The sequence below is a fragment of the Ailuropoda melanoleuca genome, chromosome 9, assembly GCF_002007445.2.
Source record: "Ailuropoda melanoleuca isolate Jingjing chromosome 9, ASM200744v2, whole genome shotgun sequence".
NCBI lineage: Eukaryota > Metazoa > Chordata > Mammalia > Carnivora > Ursidae > Ailuropoda > Ailuropoda melanoleuca.
In genome coordinates this window covers 85,025,808-85,041,835 of record NC_048226.1, presented here as the reverse complement: position 1 = coordinate 85,041,835, position 16,028 = coordinate 85,025,808, and the positions used below count along the sequence as shown (strand labels likewise).

At 37.1% G+C, this 16,028-nt stretch overlaps 1 protein-coding gene across 1 annotated transcript in view; it reads left to right on the top strand.

Annotated features, from left to right (window-relative positions):
* Positions 1-14,867, top strand: part of MRPL13 (mitochondrial ribosomal protein L13) — a 44,684-nt gene extending 29,817 nt beyond the window's left edge. The window contains exons 6-7 of the mRNA XM_002925533.4: positions 1,341-1,462; positions 14,580-14,867. Coding sequence (XP_002925579.1) covers positions 1,341-1,462; positions 14,580-14,601 — 144 coding nt within the window. The 3' untranslated portion in view covers positions 14,602-14,867. The remainder of the gene's footprint in view (positions 1-1,340; positions 1,463-14,579) is intronic.
* Positions 14,868-16,028: the final 1,161 nt, after the last annotated feature.

Here is a 16,028-nt window from a genome sequence, read left to right as displayed (position 1 = left end):
TAGAACAAGTTTATCATGCCGTAGAGCTCTGATTCTTTAAAGCTATTTTAAAATTATATTTTGATTCTTAAGACATTGAAAAGAAAACAATGATTGTTTTGATCCCATGTCCTTTCCCAGATATTTGATTACCAATTATGATATGCTCTTTTCAGAGAATTGTAATTTACTCTGTAATAACTTTTTTTTTAATGTTAAGGAACATACTGTTATGAAAAGAGGGAAATATATCTACTATCCCTGTAGAAGCACTCAGAGGATGCTTTCATATTGATATCCAACCATTATTTCAGTAGAGTCTCCAAAATTTACTTACCATCCAGACTCACAAGACAATTCCCCTTCCCTATATCTGTATCATGAGCAAGTATAAATGTAAATTCTCTTGGTTACTCAAGCTCTTCATTTTTTTCATTTCCTTTACTTTGTTCAATTTCTGTTCTTTTAAAATATCTCTCAAATATAGGCTTTAGTCTTTAGTTTGCTCTTCATTACCCAAATTCAGACTTTTTTTTTTTTTTTGCATTTTACTTTTCCCTTCATTTTTCAGAATATTTGAATATATTAACCAGGGGAGAATCATTATGGGCAGAGGGAATACCATTAATAAAGGCACCAGGTTTTCAGTGTGGAACAATGCATGAAAGGCAAGGAGGCTGATAACTCAGATGCCGTGGACGGGTGTGTGTGAAGAGGTGATATCGCAGAGTTGGCCTAGGAGTGAGGACATTGGTTTGAGAAGTGACATTTTTAAACTTATAGGCCTCTAGAGGCCATCATCTTTTTATTTTCTTTTATATTCTGAGCACCTAGCACAATTTCTGGTTCATAGAAGGAGTTCAGTTAATGTTTGTTGGCTAAATGCCTCAAAGATCAGCAGGTTTTCATTTTCCAGTTTTTTCTGGCAACAACATGGAGTATGAATTGAAAGGTTGTGTCTCTGGAAGCCATAGACCTGATACATCCACTCAATCAGATGAAAAATCATGAGAATCGGCCAAGGCAGTGGTGCCTTTCTGCAGTTGAAAGGCCGGGAATAAATTAAACAGTTTAGAAAAAATAGATAGAGCTTAGTGACTCGATAGTCCTCAGAATTGAAGATGTCTGATTTATCATGAGAAATATGTTTGTCAAGATTAAAATATAAGGTATAATATTACAACGAGATTACTTTTATCATTAATATACTTCCAGGGATTTTCATGGATTTGTAAAAATTACATTGTTTACCTCATTGTATAAATATTCTTTTGTTTTTTTTTAATATTTACTAAGTATTACTAATTTATTAGTAAGGGACATATTTTAAGAAAACTAAACCTAAATTTTATTTAACCTAGGACATACCAGAAAATATTCGTAAGAATTTAGTGGAAGAGCTTCCTCAACCACGAAAAGTACCCAGACGTCTAGATGAATATACACAGGAAGAAATAGAGGCTTTCCCAAGAGTGTGGTCTCCGTAAGTCTTTTCTCTTTCCTGTCTTTTTTTTTTTCCTGTTTTCTGTTTTTTTTAGCTCAGTTTAGTATCCCCTGTTTCCTTTATCAAATGACAAGATCCTTGAGGGTGTGAAGAGTGAACTTTTTTTTCTCCCTTGGATACTCTTTCCATCTTCCACCTGCAAATAAATTCTAGATGTTGGTATTAGAACCAAAAAATCTCTAAGTCTTAAAACCTTGCTGTGTATGTGGAAGGGTGTTCATAGGTGCCTATAGTGGTCAGATACTTTGTTTGGGATGACATTACTTGGATTGATTGTGGTCTCTTGGAATGATAGATAGTCATTACCTAAAACAGAGTGATTCTCCATTTTCCAGATTGCTTCAGTAAGCTTGAGAATATCATCTAATGAGAAGTCATCAATTCTGGATAATTAATAGTCTTAATCCAAATAGAAAAACAAAACGACAAACACTTTTTGCTATCCTCTACACAATTTCCTCTGTCTGAGGTCCAGAAAGCTGCTAAGTGTTGACGTACTATCTCCCAGGTTTGCTTATCTGGCCTACCACCATCTCCTTGACCTGGCTCTGCTCTGTCTCCGAAGCTTAAGTTGTCCCCACTTCACTGGTCTAACAATAGCAGCCTGTTTAATATTGTCACCTTTTTACACAATTTAATTCTTCCTTGTCTTTGCTTTGTGGTTACTTTGCCTAAAACAACACATGGCTCCCCCATGCTCTGAAATAACTCTGACTCATTCTTTAGACCTTAGTTCAAATACCACCACCTTTAAGAAGCCTTGCATAAACATCAAGACCAGACTTAGTGCACAGCCATCTTCCGCCATAGCACCCGCTGTGTACCTGTGTCATTACCACATTTAGCTCGTCGGGTGCAAGGGCTACATCTTGTTCACACTGCATCCTCAGCACATAGAACAGTACTTCATCGAATGGGGACTCAGGAACATTTACAGAATTCATACAGTAGATCTAAAGGAGAACCACACATCCTTATTGCTGGATCTAGACAAGACAGCTCGTCTTCCCACAAATGCTACCCCCTGTGCTCTGGAAATTCATATCTCTTTATTGGCTCTTTGGCCACATAGGTTTGTGAAAATATAAGCCTTCTCAGGCTTGTCTGTATGTCCAGCAATCTAATCCTTGACTCTCTCATTATTGCATGTATATAATCTTCAGACTCTTTCCACATAGAAGTCTGTAGGGTATTCTGTTTGAGTCTTTTTGACTTCACTGACCTGTATCAAGGTTCTCCTTTACTAAATCTGCAGGTGAACAAAATAATATAATTACTAGTGACCATTTATTATAGTGACTATTTATTGGATACTTTCCAATTGCCCAGCACTGTGCTAGGGAGTTTTCATGTATTGTATTTAATTCTCTCCACAGGCCTCTGAGGTAGATCTGTTATTCCTATTTTGAAGAGTAAGGCAAGGGTCATCTGGTTTGTAATATAGCCTGCATTTGAACCTGACTGATTCCAAAGCCTGTGTTCTTTCCACAGAAGCAAACCGCCTCATTAATTTATTTTCTTAACAAATACATTTTAGCTGCCTCTTCTATACAAGCCACTGTCATAGGCACTGAGATGCACATTGGAGAAAATCCATTAAAACCACTATTGAATTCAGCTGCACAAACTTGTATTGAGTTTGTACTATGTGCTAGACATTTGGATAGATGTCTAGGATATACAGATGGTGAAGCATTTAAATGTAACTTCCTCCAGAAGTCCTTCCTATAATCTGTGAACTGGGTTAAGCCCCCTTTATAGGGTCTTATTGTACACTTTCCTTTTCATTCACTGCATTTATTCTAACATAATTAAGTATCTGTGTGATTTTTTTTGTTTAATGTCTTTCTCTGACTACATTCCATGAGGAACTCCATGTTGTCTTATTTGCCTGAGTATAGCATCTGGCACATTAATAAGCATTCAGCACATATTTGTTGAATGAATAAATGAGGAAAGCAAATATCTGTGTAAGCTTTTATAAATGACGTTAGGAAAGAATCTCTAAAAGATATGAAGTGAAGGTAGTAAAATGCTCCAATTTAATACTCGTTCTTCATGCTGGAATCATTGAAACTGACTAGCTTCAAAAACACTTTATTACCTTTGTTTCTGTTCACTGTATCATCTGAATTATCAATTTTCAGTTGATAGTAAATGAGTGATTAACAAACTCTATGTGAAAAATTGAAATAACTGATTATGTGGTATCTAATATTAATTCCAGCTAGTTATCATTATACATCCTCATGATAGTATTTTTCTCTAACATAAAGAACGACATTTTCCATCACTCCCTAGGTTCTGGTTTTCGTTGCTTGATGATGACCAGAAACTATACATTATGTGACGTGATTTGATTCTAACAACTAAGTTTAGTGTGGGGTGATTGTCTCTCTTCTTTTGCCCTTTTTAGATGCCTATTTAATAGTCTGCCTTCTTGTCAAAACCCAAGAGTCTATTTTAATTCTTTTTAAATTCATTTTTTTCATATAGATTATATAGTGATTTATTTAGATAAATCAGTAGTTTCTGAAAATAAAAGGTTTTACAGTTTGTTTTATATGGTGTGATCTTTACAGTTCTCCCCTCCCCCTTTGGTGTCTGAGAGATGAGACTTTTGTACTTGGATAAATTTTATACTTTTGGAAAAATAATTTTAATTTAACATATTCTTGGAGACTTACATGGTGATTTATTCCAGACATATTCAATGTGCCTTTTCCTACTTAAACTGCATAGAACTTATATTTATCTTTACAACTGAACCCACATATACAGAACATTTTTCTAGGAAGATGTAAACATTTTTGAAATTCTTTTAAAGAGATGTACAATTTGCCACAAATTGAAATTAATCTCTAATCTCTGAAAAACATTTACTAGCTTTAATATACCACCCTGGAATCTTTAATTTGCTAAGAATTCACATAATATAGACTTTAAACTCAAGCTTGCAATTAAACACTTTCACTTTTAGGGAGTTAAAAAGTATTAAATGGGAGTTTAAAAAAAAAAAAAAAAGCCTGGGTGGCTTAGTCAGTTGGGCGTCTGCCATTGGATCAGGTCGTGATCTCAGGGTCCTGGGATTGAGCCTCGCATCCAGCACCCTGCTCTGTAGGGAGCCTGCTTTTCCCTCTCCCTTTGCCCCTTCCCCTGTTTGTGCTGTCTTTCTCAAATAAATAGATAGAATCTTTTAAAAAATAAATAATAAAATGTATTAAATGTTTGGGGCGCCTGGGTGGCTCAGTCGTTTAAGTGTCCGACTCTTGATTTCCGCTTCGGTCATGATCTCAAGGTCATGAGATTGAGTCCCACATCGGGCCCTCTGCTCTGCAGGGACTCTACTTGAGATTTTCCCTCTCCCTTTGCCCCCTACCCCTGCTTGCTCTCTCTCTTGCTAAAATAAAAAATAAATCTTTCTAAAAGAAGTGTTAAATGCTCATTGTAGAAACTATGAATGAGGTACAAACTTAAGGAAGTAAATAATCTCACCATAGTTAACATTTTGGTGTGTTAGCTTCCACTGTTTGTGTTTGCATTGTGTGTCTATGTCTTGTGTTGTTTATCCCCACTTTTTCGTAAAAAAGGAAATGTAGGCACAGACAGAAAATAATTTGACTAAGATCACACAATTGTTAAGTGGTGGATTAGCGATTCAAGCCTAAGGTTATGGTCCTGGGTCATGGTCCTAACCACTCTGCCTGAGTGCCTCTTGTAGCATCTTATGTAAGTATGTTTAAGTCATGTATAGTTCTCAGATATTTTGCTTTCAGAAGTTATATCCTAAAAAAGTATTTTAAGTAGTCTTTGGGTTTTGGTAGGTTACCATGCTGTATGAAGTTCTGGAAGTGTAAGAATGTCATATCTGATTTTTTATAGAAACATCATTATAAATGAATTTATATCCCTAACCAAGAGGGATATATGGTACTTTTTTTTTTTAACTAGAAATACCAAAGGTGCTGTTTAATCAAATATGTGACTAAACAGGTTATGCATTTGGAGTTGTGTATCATGAATGAAGAGTACTGATCAAACGGCTCATTAAAACTAAGTGATTCCTGGCTCATTTAAAACAAATTAGAAGATGACTGAGTGCCTTTATTATATTAATGGAATTAGGAAGGGATTTTCTTTAATTATTTTTAAGGAGACTTTTAGAGAAACTTAGAGTAACTTGATGCATTTTTTAGTTACTACTCTGGAGATATGTTTCCCTGCCCTTCCTTTTCATTCCAGATTTCCCTCTGACAGGAATATGCATTAAGGCACCAGCCTTTCCTTTATGCTTTATTAAAGTATGATCGTTCCTTATAAGTAGCCCTTCAACTTGTGTTAATTGATGTTCCCCAGTTAATGTGGATATATACTTACACGTTACTATTTAAGGATATCTCATGATACAGGTGTACTAGTTATTTAACAAAATCATTCGGCGCTTTATTCTTGCTGCACATTAGAGCTGACATCAAGTCCAGTTAGTTTTTATTACCATGGAACACATAGAACCAGTAAAAAATGGGCATTTTTGGATTAACCAAAAGCGAACTTTCCACATGATGAAAAAACTCTATATCTGAGCTATCTAATACAGGAGCTCCTGGCCATATGTGGGTCTTGAGTACTTAACACTGTGGCTAGTGTGACTGAGGAACTGAACTTTTATGTTACATAATTTTAATTAAGTTTCAGTAGCCCTCTGTGACTAGTGACCACTTTAATGAACGTTGCCATTTTAGTCGTTTGCCATTTCATAAAGTTCTAGTATTAAATCTTGTAGACATTAGAGTAAAACTTAAAATATGTAACACACTATGCAGTGCAATCCATTAAAAATGGGATTTCTCATTACTGGTAGATTTGCTTTCATGAGAAAAAATTTTTTTCTCCTTCTGGAGAAGGAGGCTGCTTAAAATATGCTCTTGTTCCACCCAAAATAGCTAAGCCAACAATATAATCTTCCTTTGGAATGTAGTAATTGGAATTTAGTCAAGATAGTTCTGATGGTGAATGTGCAGAGACTTGACTGAAACAGATGTACCTGGATTGCACCTAAATCAATAGACACAAAAATAGCTTGCTTTGGTTTTTGTTTCCCTAGTAATAAAATTTAAAATATGTTTATAATATAGAAATGTACATTTTAAAATTGGAACTATGATTAGCTTTCGGCCAAATGGCAGCCTAGTAGCTTTTCTAGTGGAGACTTAAGCTTTTGAGCAACAAACAGTAACAATAGTCAAAACTAAGCTTTGAACCCAGTAGGTGATGCACAAAATTGTTTTAATCTTAATTAAAAGCTCCATTGTTGGGATTTCATTTAAATTATTTTAAATCATTTACACAAGTTATGTTCTCTCAGGCCTAATTTCAGTTCATGCAGATTTTCTTATGCTAGTTGTATAGTCATTTTTAAAACAATATTAGACAAGAAGGAAAGAAACTGGTATTTATCAGAAAACTGAACTTTGTTTAATAACTGAAAGTCATTTTCTTATATGAGAAGTATTGCCTATAAACCTCACTTCTTAAATTTGTGGATGTACTGGGTGTATTAATATTTTTTAGAGCTCATGCATACATAGATTGTGTTAGAATATATTATGAAGTTATATTTTGTTTCTTGATGGTACAAAATAAACGTGTGGTTGCCATGTGCAAGTGGTGATTGGAGGGTATGCACTGAGAATTTGTCAAAGAAACAAAGAAAAAGCATTAGCGCTGTTTTTTTCTTCACAATTCATTTGCCTGGATTGTAGTTTTCAAAGGGTCAACTTATTTTAATGCTGTCAATAATTATTTCCATAATCATTGTAGTTTTGCCAACACATTACAAAACCACAGTAATCATAGAAATTATAATGCTATCACTGTAATGGAAACTTTTCATTAGTGTAAAAATAAAACTTGGATCACTTTAAACTTTTTTTATTTTCATTTTTACAAAATTCTGTAGGAGGGCTTTTCTTACGAAAAACAAGGTATGTGGAAGATCTCCACCTGAGTTGCTTTGCATAGTCCCCAGAGTGACGAAACAGTACCAAAAAAGAAATAGAAATCTTTGTATTTCTCACTCATTAAGCCTGTAATGCTTTGTTTTAAGCAAAAACCTCACCTTTGTATAGAAACTAAGTGTGGAAAGTTCAGCATCAGTACATCTTGAAAAGAGACGATTATAATGAAAACCCACGTCCCCGGCGGTTAATGCCCTCTACAGAGTGTGCTATTAGAAGTGTGCCTGCGAAAAAGAGAGTGGCAAGGATGGAAGTGGGGAGATACCAGGACAGTTGTGATTGGCCCTGAATTGTCTTTGCCAAGCAGGATTCGGTTTAGAGTGTTTTCTGGGTGATGCCTCCCCAGCTGTAGAAGGAACACAGGTGCGCGGACATTAGCCCTGGCCAAGGGCCATGGGAGCATCCTGTGTAGTCTAGTCTGTAGCTCTAGAAGAGAGCCATGATTTAAACTTACACATGCCCTCTGTGAAGTCTGTGACCTCTAAAAATCTACAGATTTTCATTTGTATTTAAATTAATACCCAGAAAACAATATTTTTACCTATGCCTCTTTTATAAAAGTGCTTCACATCCGAGGCTTAATTTATTTAAATACCGTGAAGAAGGATTTTTACCTTTTCAAAACCCGTAAGGAATTGGGATCTAGACATCCTCAAGATTTTCCATAATTTTATGCTAGTCTAGTCATATGGCATTTTCCTACAAGATTTAACTTAATTTGCTGCTCTTCACAGACAGAAGTTATTAGCTGGACTTCAGGAGCAGGGTTACATTCCAATTTTCCCATTTTTCAACCAGCTCAGCATTGGCAAAAACTGTAGACCTCAGTATTTCCAGTGCTGAATTTTGCTCAAATTAGACATTCTAAACTTTACTGTTCTTTTGGATGAACAGATTAGGACTGGTTGTTAAAATTAAAAACAATCTCTACTTGAGCAACCAAACCAAATCATTCCGAGCCAATAGAGCTCATGACTTAAAAGTGATAATCGAACGTAACAGCAATTCCTATTTATTTTAACTGAAAAAAGCAATAAGTTGATTTTAAAAATATTTTTAACAATCCTTTTAGTTTTTTGTTTGTTTGTTTGTTTGTTTGTTTTTTAAAGCACTATGGAACTTTTTCTAACCAGGATTTGATACATGGTACAGTGCCTAAAGAAATGAGTATCGAGGCACCATTCTTCTGCCTCACGATTTCCTGTACGGCTGGCATCTTTAGTTCAAAGAATTTTAGTTCAAGGAATATGCGATGTCACCAGACTTCCTGTGATTGTTTATTCTAATTAGTTTCATCAGTACAATGGAAATGACTTAAAACTCAATCAAGCTGACCTTTTATTGTTAAGATTACTCCACTGTCCAAATTTTATTCTCGTTTAAATATTTTTTTGGAATAAGCATTATACCAATGAATACTATTTATGAGTGAAAAGATGTAAGACCTAAGGGAGAATAAAGTATTTTGGGGATTTATTACACTTGTTATATACAATTTCATGGATTCACAGCTGAAATTCAAATGCTTTTTTCTTCTGGAAAATAAATTATCTTAATGGGATAAATAATATTAAGTGTCTAACTGACCCATCACATAAACTATGTGTTTTATAGCTTTATATTTCATTTTACTCACAAACCAAATGGATTTGTCCCATCATTTTACAATAAAACTAAAATCTCCCTAAAGATTTTTCCTCAAGTCAAAAGATAAATTCTTTATAGAAATGTCCCCATTCTCAAGATAATTTAAATGTGTTGGCCTCTGTCATTTTTTTGTCCTGAATTTGAACCTCTCAATTTCTGAGATGTACATGTTTCATTTTAATGAGTGGCAGTATCTTGCCTGTTTTATTTAGTGAGTGGCAACATTTTGCATAGGGATGTCAGTGGCAAAGGATTTGCTATAGAAAATTGAGAATTTTGTGAGATGTGATATGATTTTAACTTTCAAGTTTCTGAGCAATTACAAGTACCATAGAATACTTCCTAAAGCTCAGATAGCCCTTTTTTAAGTTCTATTTCCTCATTCAAAAAAGTGATTTTTTTAAAGCTATAGTTTAGTTTGAAAGCAATTTTTTGCTAGTGACAAATATTAAGTGCAAAGTGAATTATTGCTATAGAATATTTAGTAGGTGTGTAATTTTAGCACAGTTTAGAAAATGTATTAAGGAAAGTCTTATGTGGGCTAATTCTTCCCAAATTACCCTAAGTATATATATGAAAGCTCAACGCTTTCAGCTTTCACCTCAGAGGTCAAAGTGTCCGTATGTGTGTGTATGTCTGTGTGTGCATCCCCCTCTATGAGAAAATGCACTGTCTAAAGACAGAACTTTGTCTTGCTTGCTGCTGTGTTCCCAGTGCCCACAACTAGACCTGACACTCAGTAATCTTTGTTGAATGAATGAATGAGTGGAATCTTATCTCCCTGAAAGAGGAATTGACTTTTAATTCACGAAGTATGGTAAATTCATATTTTGGTCTTTTCTTCCTTCTTCAAGCTTGCTTAATAGTTACAGCTAAAATAGAAACTGTTCTTAACACTCCGTGCTTTAGTGTGACTCTGATATGTCTAATTTTGCATACTTTGTATTACATATAAGAAGAAAAGATTATGGTAATTTTGTTAAACTATAACTTATTTTTGTCAAAACACTTCCATAAAAATTAATAGAGATTAGCTTACTGTAACAGCATTTGAAATGATTCTTCAGAGATTTCCTGAGATTTTAGAATACTGTTATTTACAAAAATATTAACCTTATATAAGATTATCTTTTATTTTAAAATTTCAGGTTTTTTTATTTGCACTGAAACAGTGACAAAGAACGAAGGCAAACAAACATAGAATATACATTTGCTCATCATCCTTCTAGCAAAGGATTAAGCCATTTCCTTTAAGTTCATTAAAGTTTCAAACAACATTTAAGCATCCATACGATGAAAAGCAATATACTAGGTGCTAGGTGTCTTGCTTTTAAAAATTATTTAATCTAGTAACTACATTTTAATCTTTAATCTTTCTTTGATGATAGATAACAGAGGAATTCCAGTGGCCTGATTACATGTTATAATTTAGAATTATTTTTTATTGTATCAGAAAAGCATAAAACTGCCTGTTAATAAAGTCCTCTCGTGGGTAAAGAGCTTCAAAGGATACTGTATAGCAAACGGAATCAGCTCAAGCTGAAGGAAGAAGCATGTGCCCTTCTCTTAGGCACAGCGAGTTTGAGAAATTTACTTCACTTGCTTCTTCAGCATCTTCAGATAGTCCTCCCCTCGGTCTCAGGAGTAGCGCTGTGGGAGGTCTCAGTGAACCTGTGCCAAGGCACTCTGTGCTCTGTGGGCCAGCACTCAGCACATGGGAGCTTGTTGGGAATGTAGAATCGTCAGCCCCTTTGCAGATTCACCGAATCTGAATCTGCATTTTCACAAGAGCCCAGGTGATGTGTATACCCACTGAAGCTGGAGAAGCACTTGGGTAAATAGACCTCCCTCCCCTTTCTTATCTGGGTTTTCTTTCAGTGGAAGAAGGTAAGCAGTGTAAATGCATTGTATGTGTACCTGCTCTCGTGTGTGCGGCGTGCGGAGAAATAAAACCGTATTTACTGTGAAAACCATTTTTCCCCGCGAGGGCACCCCCTGAACGCCATCTGATATCATTAATTGCCTCTGGTATAAGTTGATGTTTCTGGCTATGTCAACATCTAAAGTACCTAGTCCCTTGGCCATGATACTGTTTTCCCCTCCTGGAAGCAAATTAACCATCCATAAAAGATCCTGATTCCTTTCCGTAAGAAAAGGAAAGGATGAGTTTGTAAAACCAAGTGGCATTTTCAAGGCAGTGGCTGTACTGTAATGACAGATACCTTACTGGAATCTGCTATATGCCGGACCCTGTGCTCATTGCTGGAAGCATAAGCTCAGTTATATGGGGACCCTGCCTTCAAAGGAACCAGCAGCCTACTGGAGGTCACAGGATAAAACGGCACATGCAAGCACTTGCAGTCAGGAGGTCTGCACTAGGTCCCTGCCATCCACCTCCTAGCTGTGCTTCCTTAGGCTAGTTATCCAGCTTCTCTGGGCCTCAGTATTGTCAACTGTAAAATGGGATTGATAAAAGTGTCTTTCTCACACTGTAGTTATGAGAATAAAATGAGATAATGCGTGTGAAGTACTACACTTCACGGCATCTAATAAGCATTCAGCCCATCTTAATAAATAACAGCATTTATTTACATAAATAAAGGCAAGTATAATTTGAGAAACACTGTAACAGAAGTATGCATGATATTCTCTGGCAGTCTCACGAAGAGGAGCCCTAAGTTAGAAAGGAAGGTTGTGGAGGGCCACACAGATGATGTGATTTTTGATGTGGATTTTGAAGCATTAGTCAAGTCTACCAGGCAGAAAAAAGCTCAAGAATTCAAGTGGAGAGATGTGGCAGTTCTTATCTGGGCAGTAGCAAGTAGTATAGCGGGACCAGAATGTAAAGAAATGGGACGTAGAAAGAATAACTCAGAAATGTTGGCTGAGGCCGTGTCGTGGAGGGTTATATATTGACTTCCAGGATGTTTGGATTTTGACAAAGAAGTGGAGGCCTACTGAAGATTTTTTAGGCAGGGCCACTTGATATGCAGAAGTGGGATGGAATAGAAGGAATCTGTGGTAGAGACTCTGACATGACATGTCTTTCCCTTTGCCCCCTTTCTCTTAAACTCCACATCCTAATTGATAGCTGCCTGTCGTGTCCAAATTTTATCATATTCAAAACCAAGATCCTTCCCTTCCAATCTGTTCCTCTGCCTGTATTCTCTATCCTGGAAAGATCAGCAGCCTTGCCATTCACAGAGGTCTTCGAGCTGAAAATCAGGAATCATCCCCAAATCCTCATTTTCTAGTAGCTCCTCTTCCTCCACCTCCCCGGCCCCATCCCTCTTCCCTGTCCCTCCCACCCTCTCCCCACCAACATGGTGCTTTTCTGCCTCTTAAATCCTGAACCTGTCCTTTCTTCTCAGTCATCACTGCCACAGCTCTGACACAGCCCTCTTCTTTATCCTCCTCACTTCCTGCCAGAAAATCTTGAAACAGATTTGGGCCTTATTAGCCCCCTATAGCTTTCAGGTCACTACCTACTACATACCTTACATCACAGATTACACCCTTCACACACATTTCCAATTTTACTTGTAAATCCCACTAAAAGGTGCTTTTGTCATCTCATTGCTACTTAATAAATTAACCTTTGGTGTGGAAAGAGCTAGACTGTGACTAAGCACGTTTAGTTTTATTGAGTGGAGTTGCAGAGACTTCTTGTTAGGACCTTAGCTTGGAAGATTCCTTTCTGATGGCATCATCACCACCCTTGAGTCATTAATTACATGAACCAGCTCGACAAAAGAAGTGGTTTCTTGAAATGTGCTGGTGTCTCTTGACTGGTAACGGCTTCCACTGAATTGAGCCACATGCCAAAGATTAAAAGGATGCACTTTGGAGCCACATTCAGCTCTCAGACCACACGGTCGTTTCCCAGACTTTGGATGCAGTTTTTACATTTGGAAAGAGATTTCAGAAACAGTGACAAAGTTCTGCAGTTTCTCCTCCAGTTGTTATAGAACAGCTGATACGGTGAAGCATGTTTGGCTGGTTTCCCAGATCAGAGCCTGTGTTCCTTGGAGTCAAATAATAACTTTAAATTGTAATGTAGTTTGTTTACTCAGCCAACCAGACTGTTGGTCTTCATAGCTGAGCTATCTGGTATCTTGTGAGTATTCTGTTTAAGAAAACATGCTGTGAGTGTAGAAAGGGACTAGATAAGTTATTTTGGGGCAAACAGAGTTCATCTACTTTTTAAAGGAACTCAGACTATCAAATATTTTTACAGCTGTTTCAAAAATATCGATTTCATTTACTGATTACACACTTCCTTCTGAAAATTCCATGTGAGCTCAACACCTACAAATACACCTGTGGAAAAGATAAAAGGACACTCTAACATTTTTTGCATTTTTTTAATTTCCTGTTTCTTCATTTTTTCCACTGTTGTGATTTAACATTTCCCTTTAAAAAAGTGCTTTTTGTTTTAATTTACTACTGGTAATTTACTACTGAAGTAACTTTCAGGTATGATTAATCCTGTAAATGCATGAATGAAGAAAAGACCAGTTATATGTATATAACTAAAATATCAAAGGCCTGGTGTTTACATTTATTTTACGTATGTCTCATAATGAAAAAGAATTTAGCATGATGGGGCGCCTGGGTGGCACAGCGGTTAAGCGTCTGCCTTCGGCTCAGGGCGTGATCCCGGCGTTACGGGATCGAGCCCCCACGTCAGGCTCCTCTGCTGGGAGCCTGCTTCTTCCTCTCCCACTCCCCCTGCTTGTGTCCCCTCTCTCACTGACTGTCTCTATCTCTGTCAAATAAATAAATAAAATCTTTAAAAAAAAAAAAAAAAAGAATTTAGCATGATAATATAAGTAGGGAAATTACTCATTCAAAAATTGCCTTGATTAGGTAAATCCATATGCTTATATGGATTTTTAAAGATCATAGCAGTCCTTTCCATGAAAAAGTCTTTTAAAAAGTATATTTAAAAATAGAACAGAAATCAGGGGTGCCTGGGTGGTGCAGTCGTTAAGCATCTGCCTTAGGCTCAGGGCGTGATCCCGGCGTTCTGGGATCGAGCCCCACGTCGGGCTCCTCCGCTCGGAGCCTGCTTCTTCCTCTCCACTCCCCCTGCTTGTGTTCCTTCTCTCTCTGGCTGTCTCTGTCAAGTAAATAAATAAAATCTAAAAAAAAAAAAAAAACAATAGAACAGAAATCAAATATAAGTTTTTAAGTTACTACTTTGATGCATAGGCACAAGGCAGCCTATAAATATAAGCTAGAAAGAGCTTGGGAATTGTCGCTTTATGATGACTTGGCTTTAGTGTTTTTCACCAAAAATCTAATGTTTGTAGATAATTTCTCAATAAACAGTTACTTTCATTTTAAATTGAAAAATAATCTTCCTTCATCAGGCAGGAGAAAATGATTTGATGATTCATAAAGAAATAAATGTTGATTTTGTCTTTCAGACCTGAAGATTATCGACTCTAGGAAAATGAAAATTGCAGGAAAGAGCCGTGCGGTGACTGAAGCTCTTCTGAAGAGTCTTTCCCAAGCTACAGGCTGAGTGAGACAGCGCCGCATTTTGACAAGGAACTTGTCACGGGCGCTGAAAGCTTGTGGAGAAAGGTCAGGAGGTTATACTCCTTCAATAGGAAATTGCAATAAAATACATGATTTTATAGAATTATTTTATGATGTAGTCCAATTCGAATGTTGTCAGTGATGATAAGAATAAAATTGCTTACTTGTTTAACTGTCCAATTTTTCATTTAACGAAAACACCCTAGGTAGCACTGCCGGTAAAGTTGCCGACAAGTGCCCGTCCGTGCGGATTCCCTCAAGTTCTGCCATCACTGTTCTGCCCCCGCCCCGGGGAAAACAAGCCCCACCATCACGTTTCCTTTCAGTGATTATTTTATCTAACCTTCCACAGTACATTCATCCTTCCAGCTCAGAAGGGTAGGGTTTGCCCTGAGGTATTTACAAAGCGCAATCATCTTTTTCCCATGTAGCCTCTTGGTCTCCATGACACCAAAATAAACCATTGCCTGTCTGCTCCCTGGAAATCTCCCTGCCTTGCCTGTGGTGCCATTCGCAGACCCCTGCATGATGTCTCCATATCTTCTGTTGGCTCCAGTCACTTTTGTGCTGGGCACTTAGATTGGACTGCTGAGATAAATATCCCTAGCACAATCTCTTCTTTAGAAATTAAGGTGCTGAGCCATTGTATTTAGGCATTTTTGTGGGAGTTTGTTTTTGTTTTTGTTTTTCTTCTCTTGCCCTAGTCATTCAAGGAGTGAGTTTCAGACCACCTTTCCCATTCACTCAGCAAACAGGTATTTGCCAGGCACAGTGCTAGGTGTTGGGAAAACAGAAATCACACATGTCTCCCCCCCCCCAAGCACCTCTTGCCCCACCGAAGAGCATATACAGCCTTCTGCAGAGTGGAACGGAGCTGTAGATTGACTTGTAAATAAGTGCACCAGGTATCACGGGTGCAGATATCAACTCTGTATGTGCTGTGATGTAAGTATGTGTATGGGAAACCAGGAACTAAAAGAGGAAGTGTTGCTAGTAAGCATCTGCCAGCGTCCCAAACACAATAGCTTTATATAAATTCATGGGATCCATACGGCAGCCCTATAATGCACATACTGTAATCCTCCCCATTTAAAAACAGATGCTGAAGTAGCAATAAGTTAGGTAACTTGGCCAAGGTCACAGAAGTGCACTGCTGAGTGGCCGTCAGAATTTGAGTCCAGGCAGTCTGGTTCAAAAGCCCATGGACTTAGCCACTTCGAGCTGAGAAGAAGTGAGTGTTTATGTTTACATATGACAAATTCTGTAATAAAGCAAGCACAACCTGGTGCAGGTCAACAGCCACCATTCGCAAGGAAGTAGTAATTCTGTTTTAA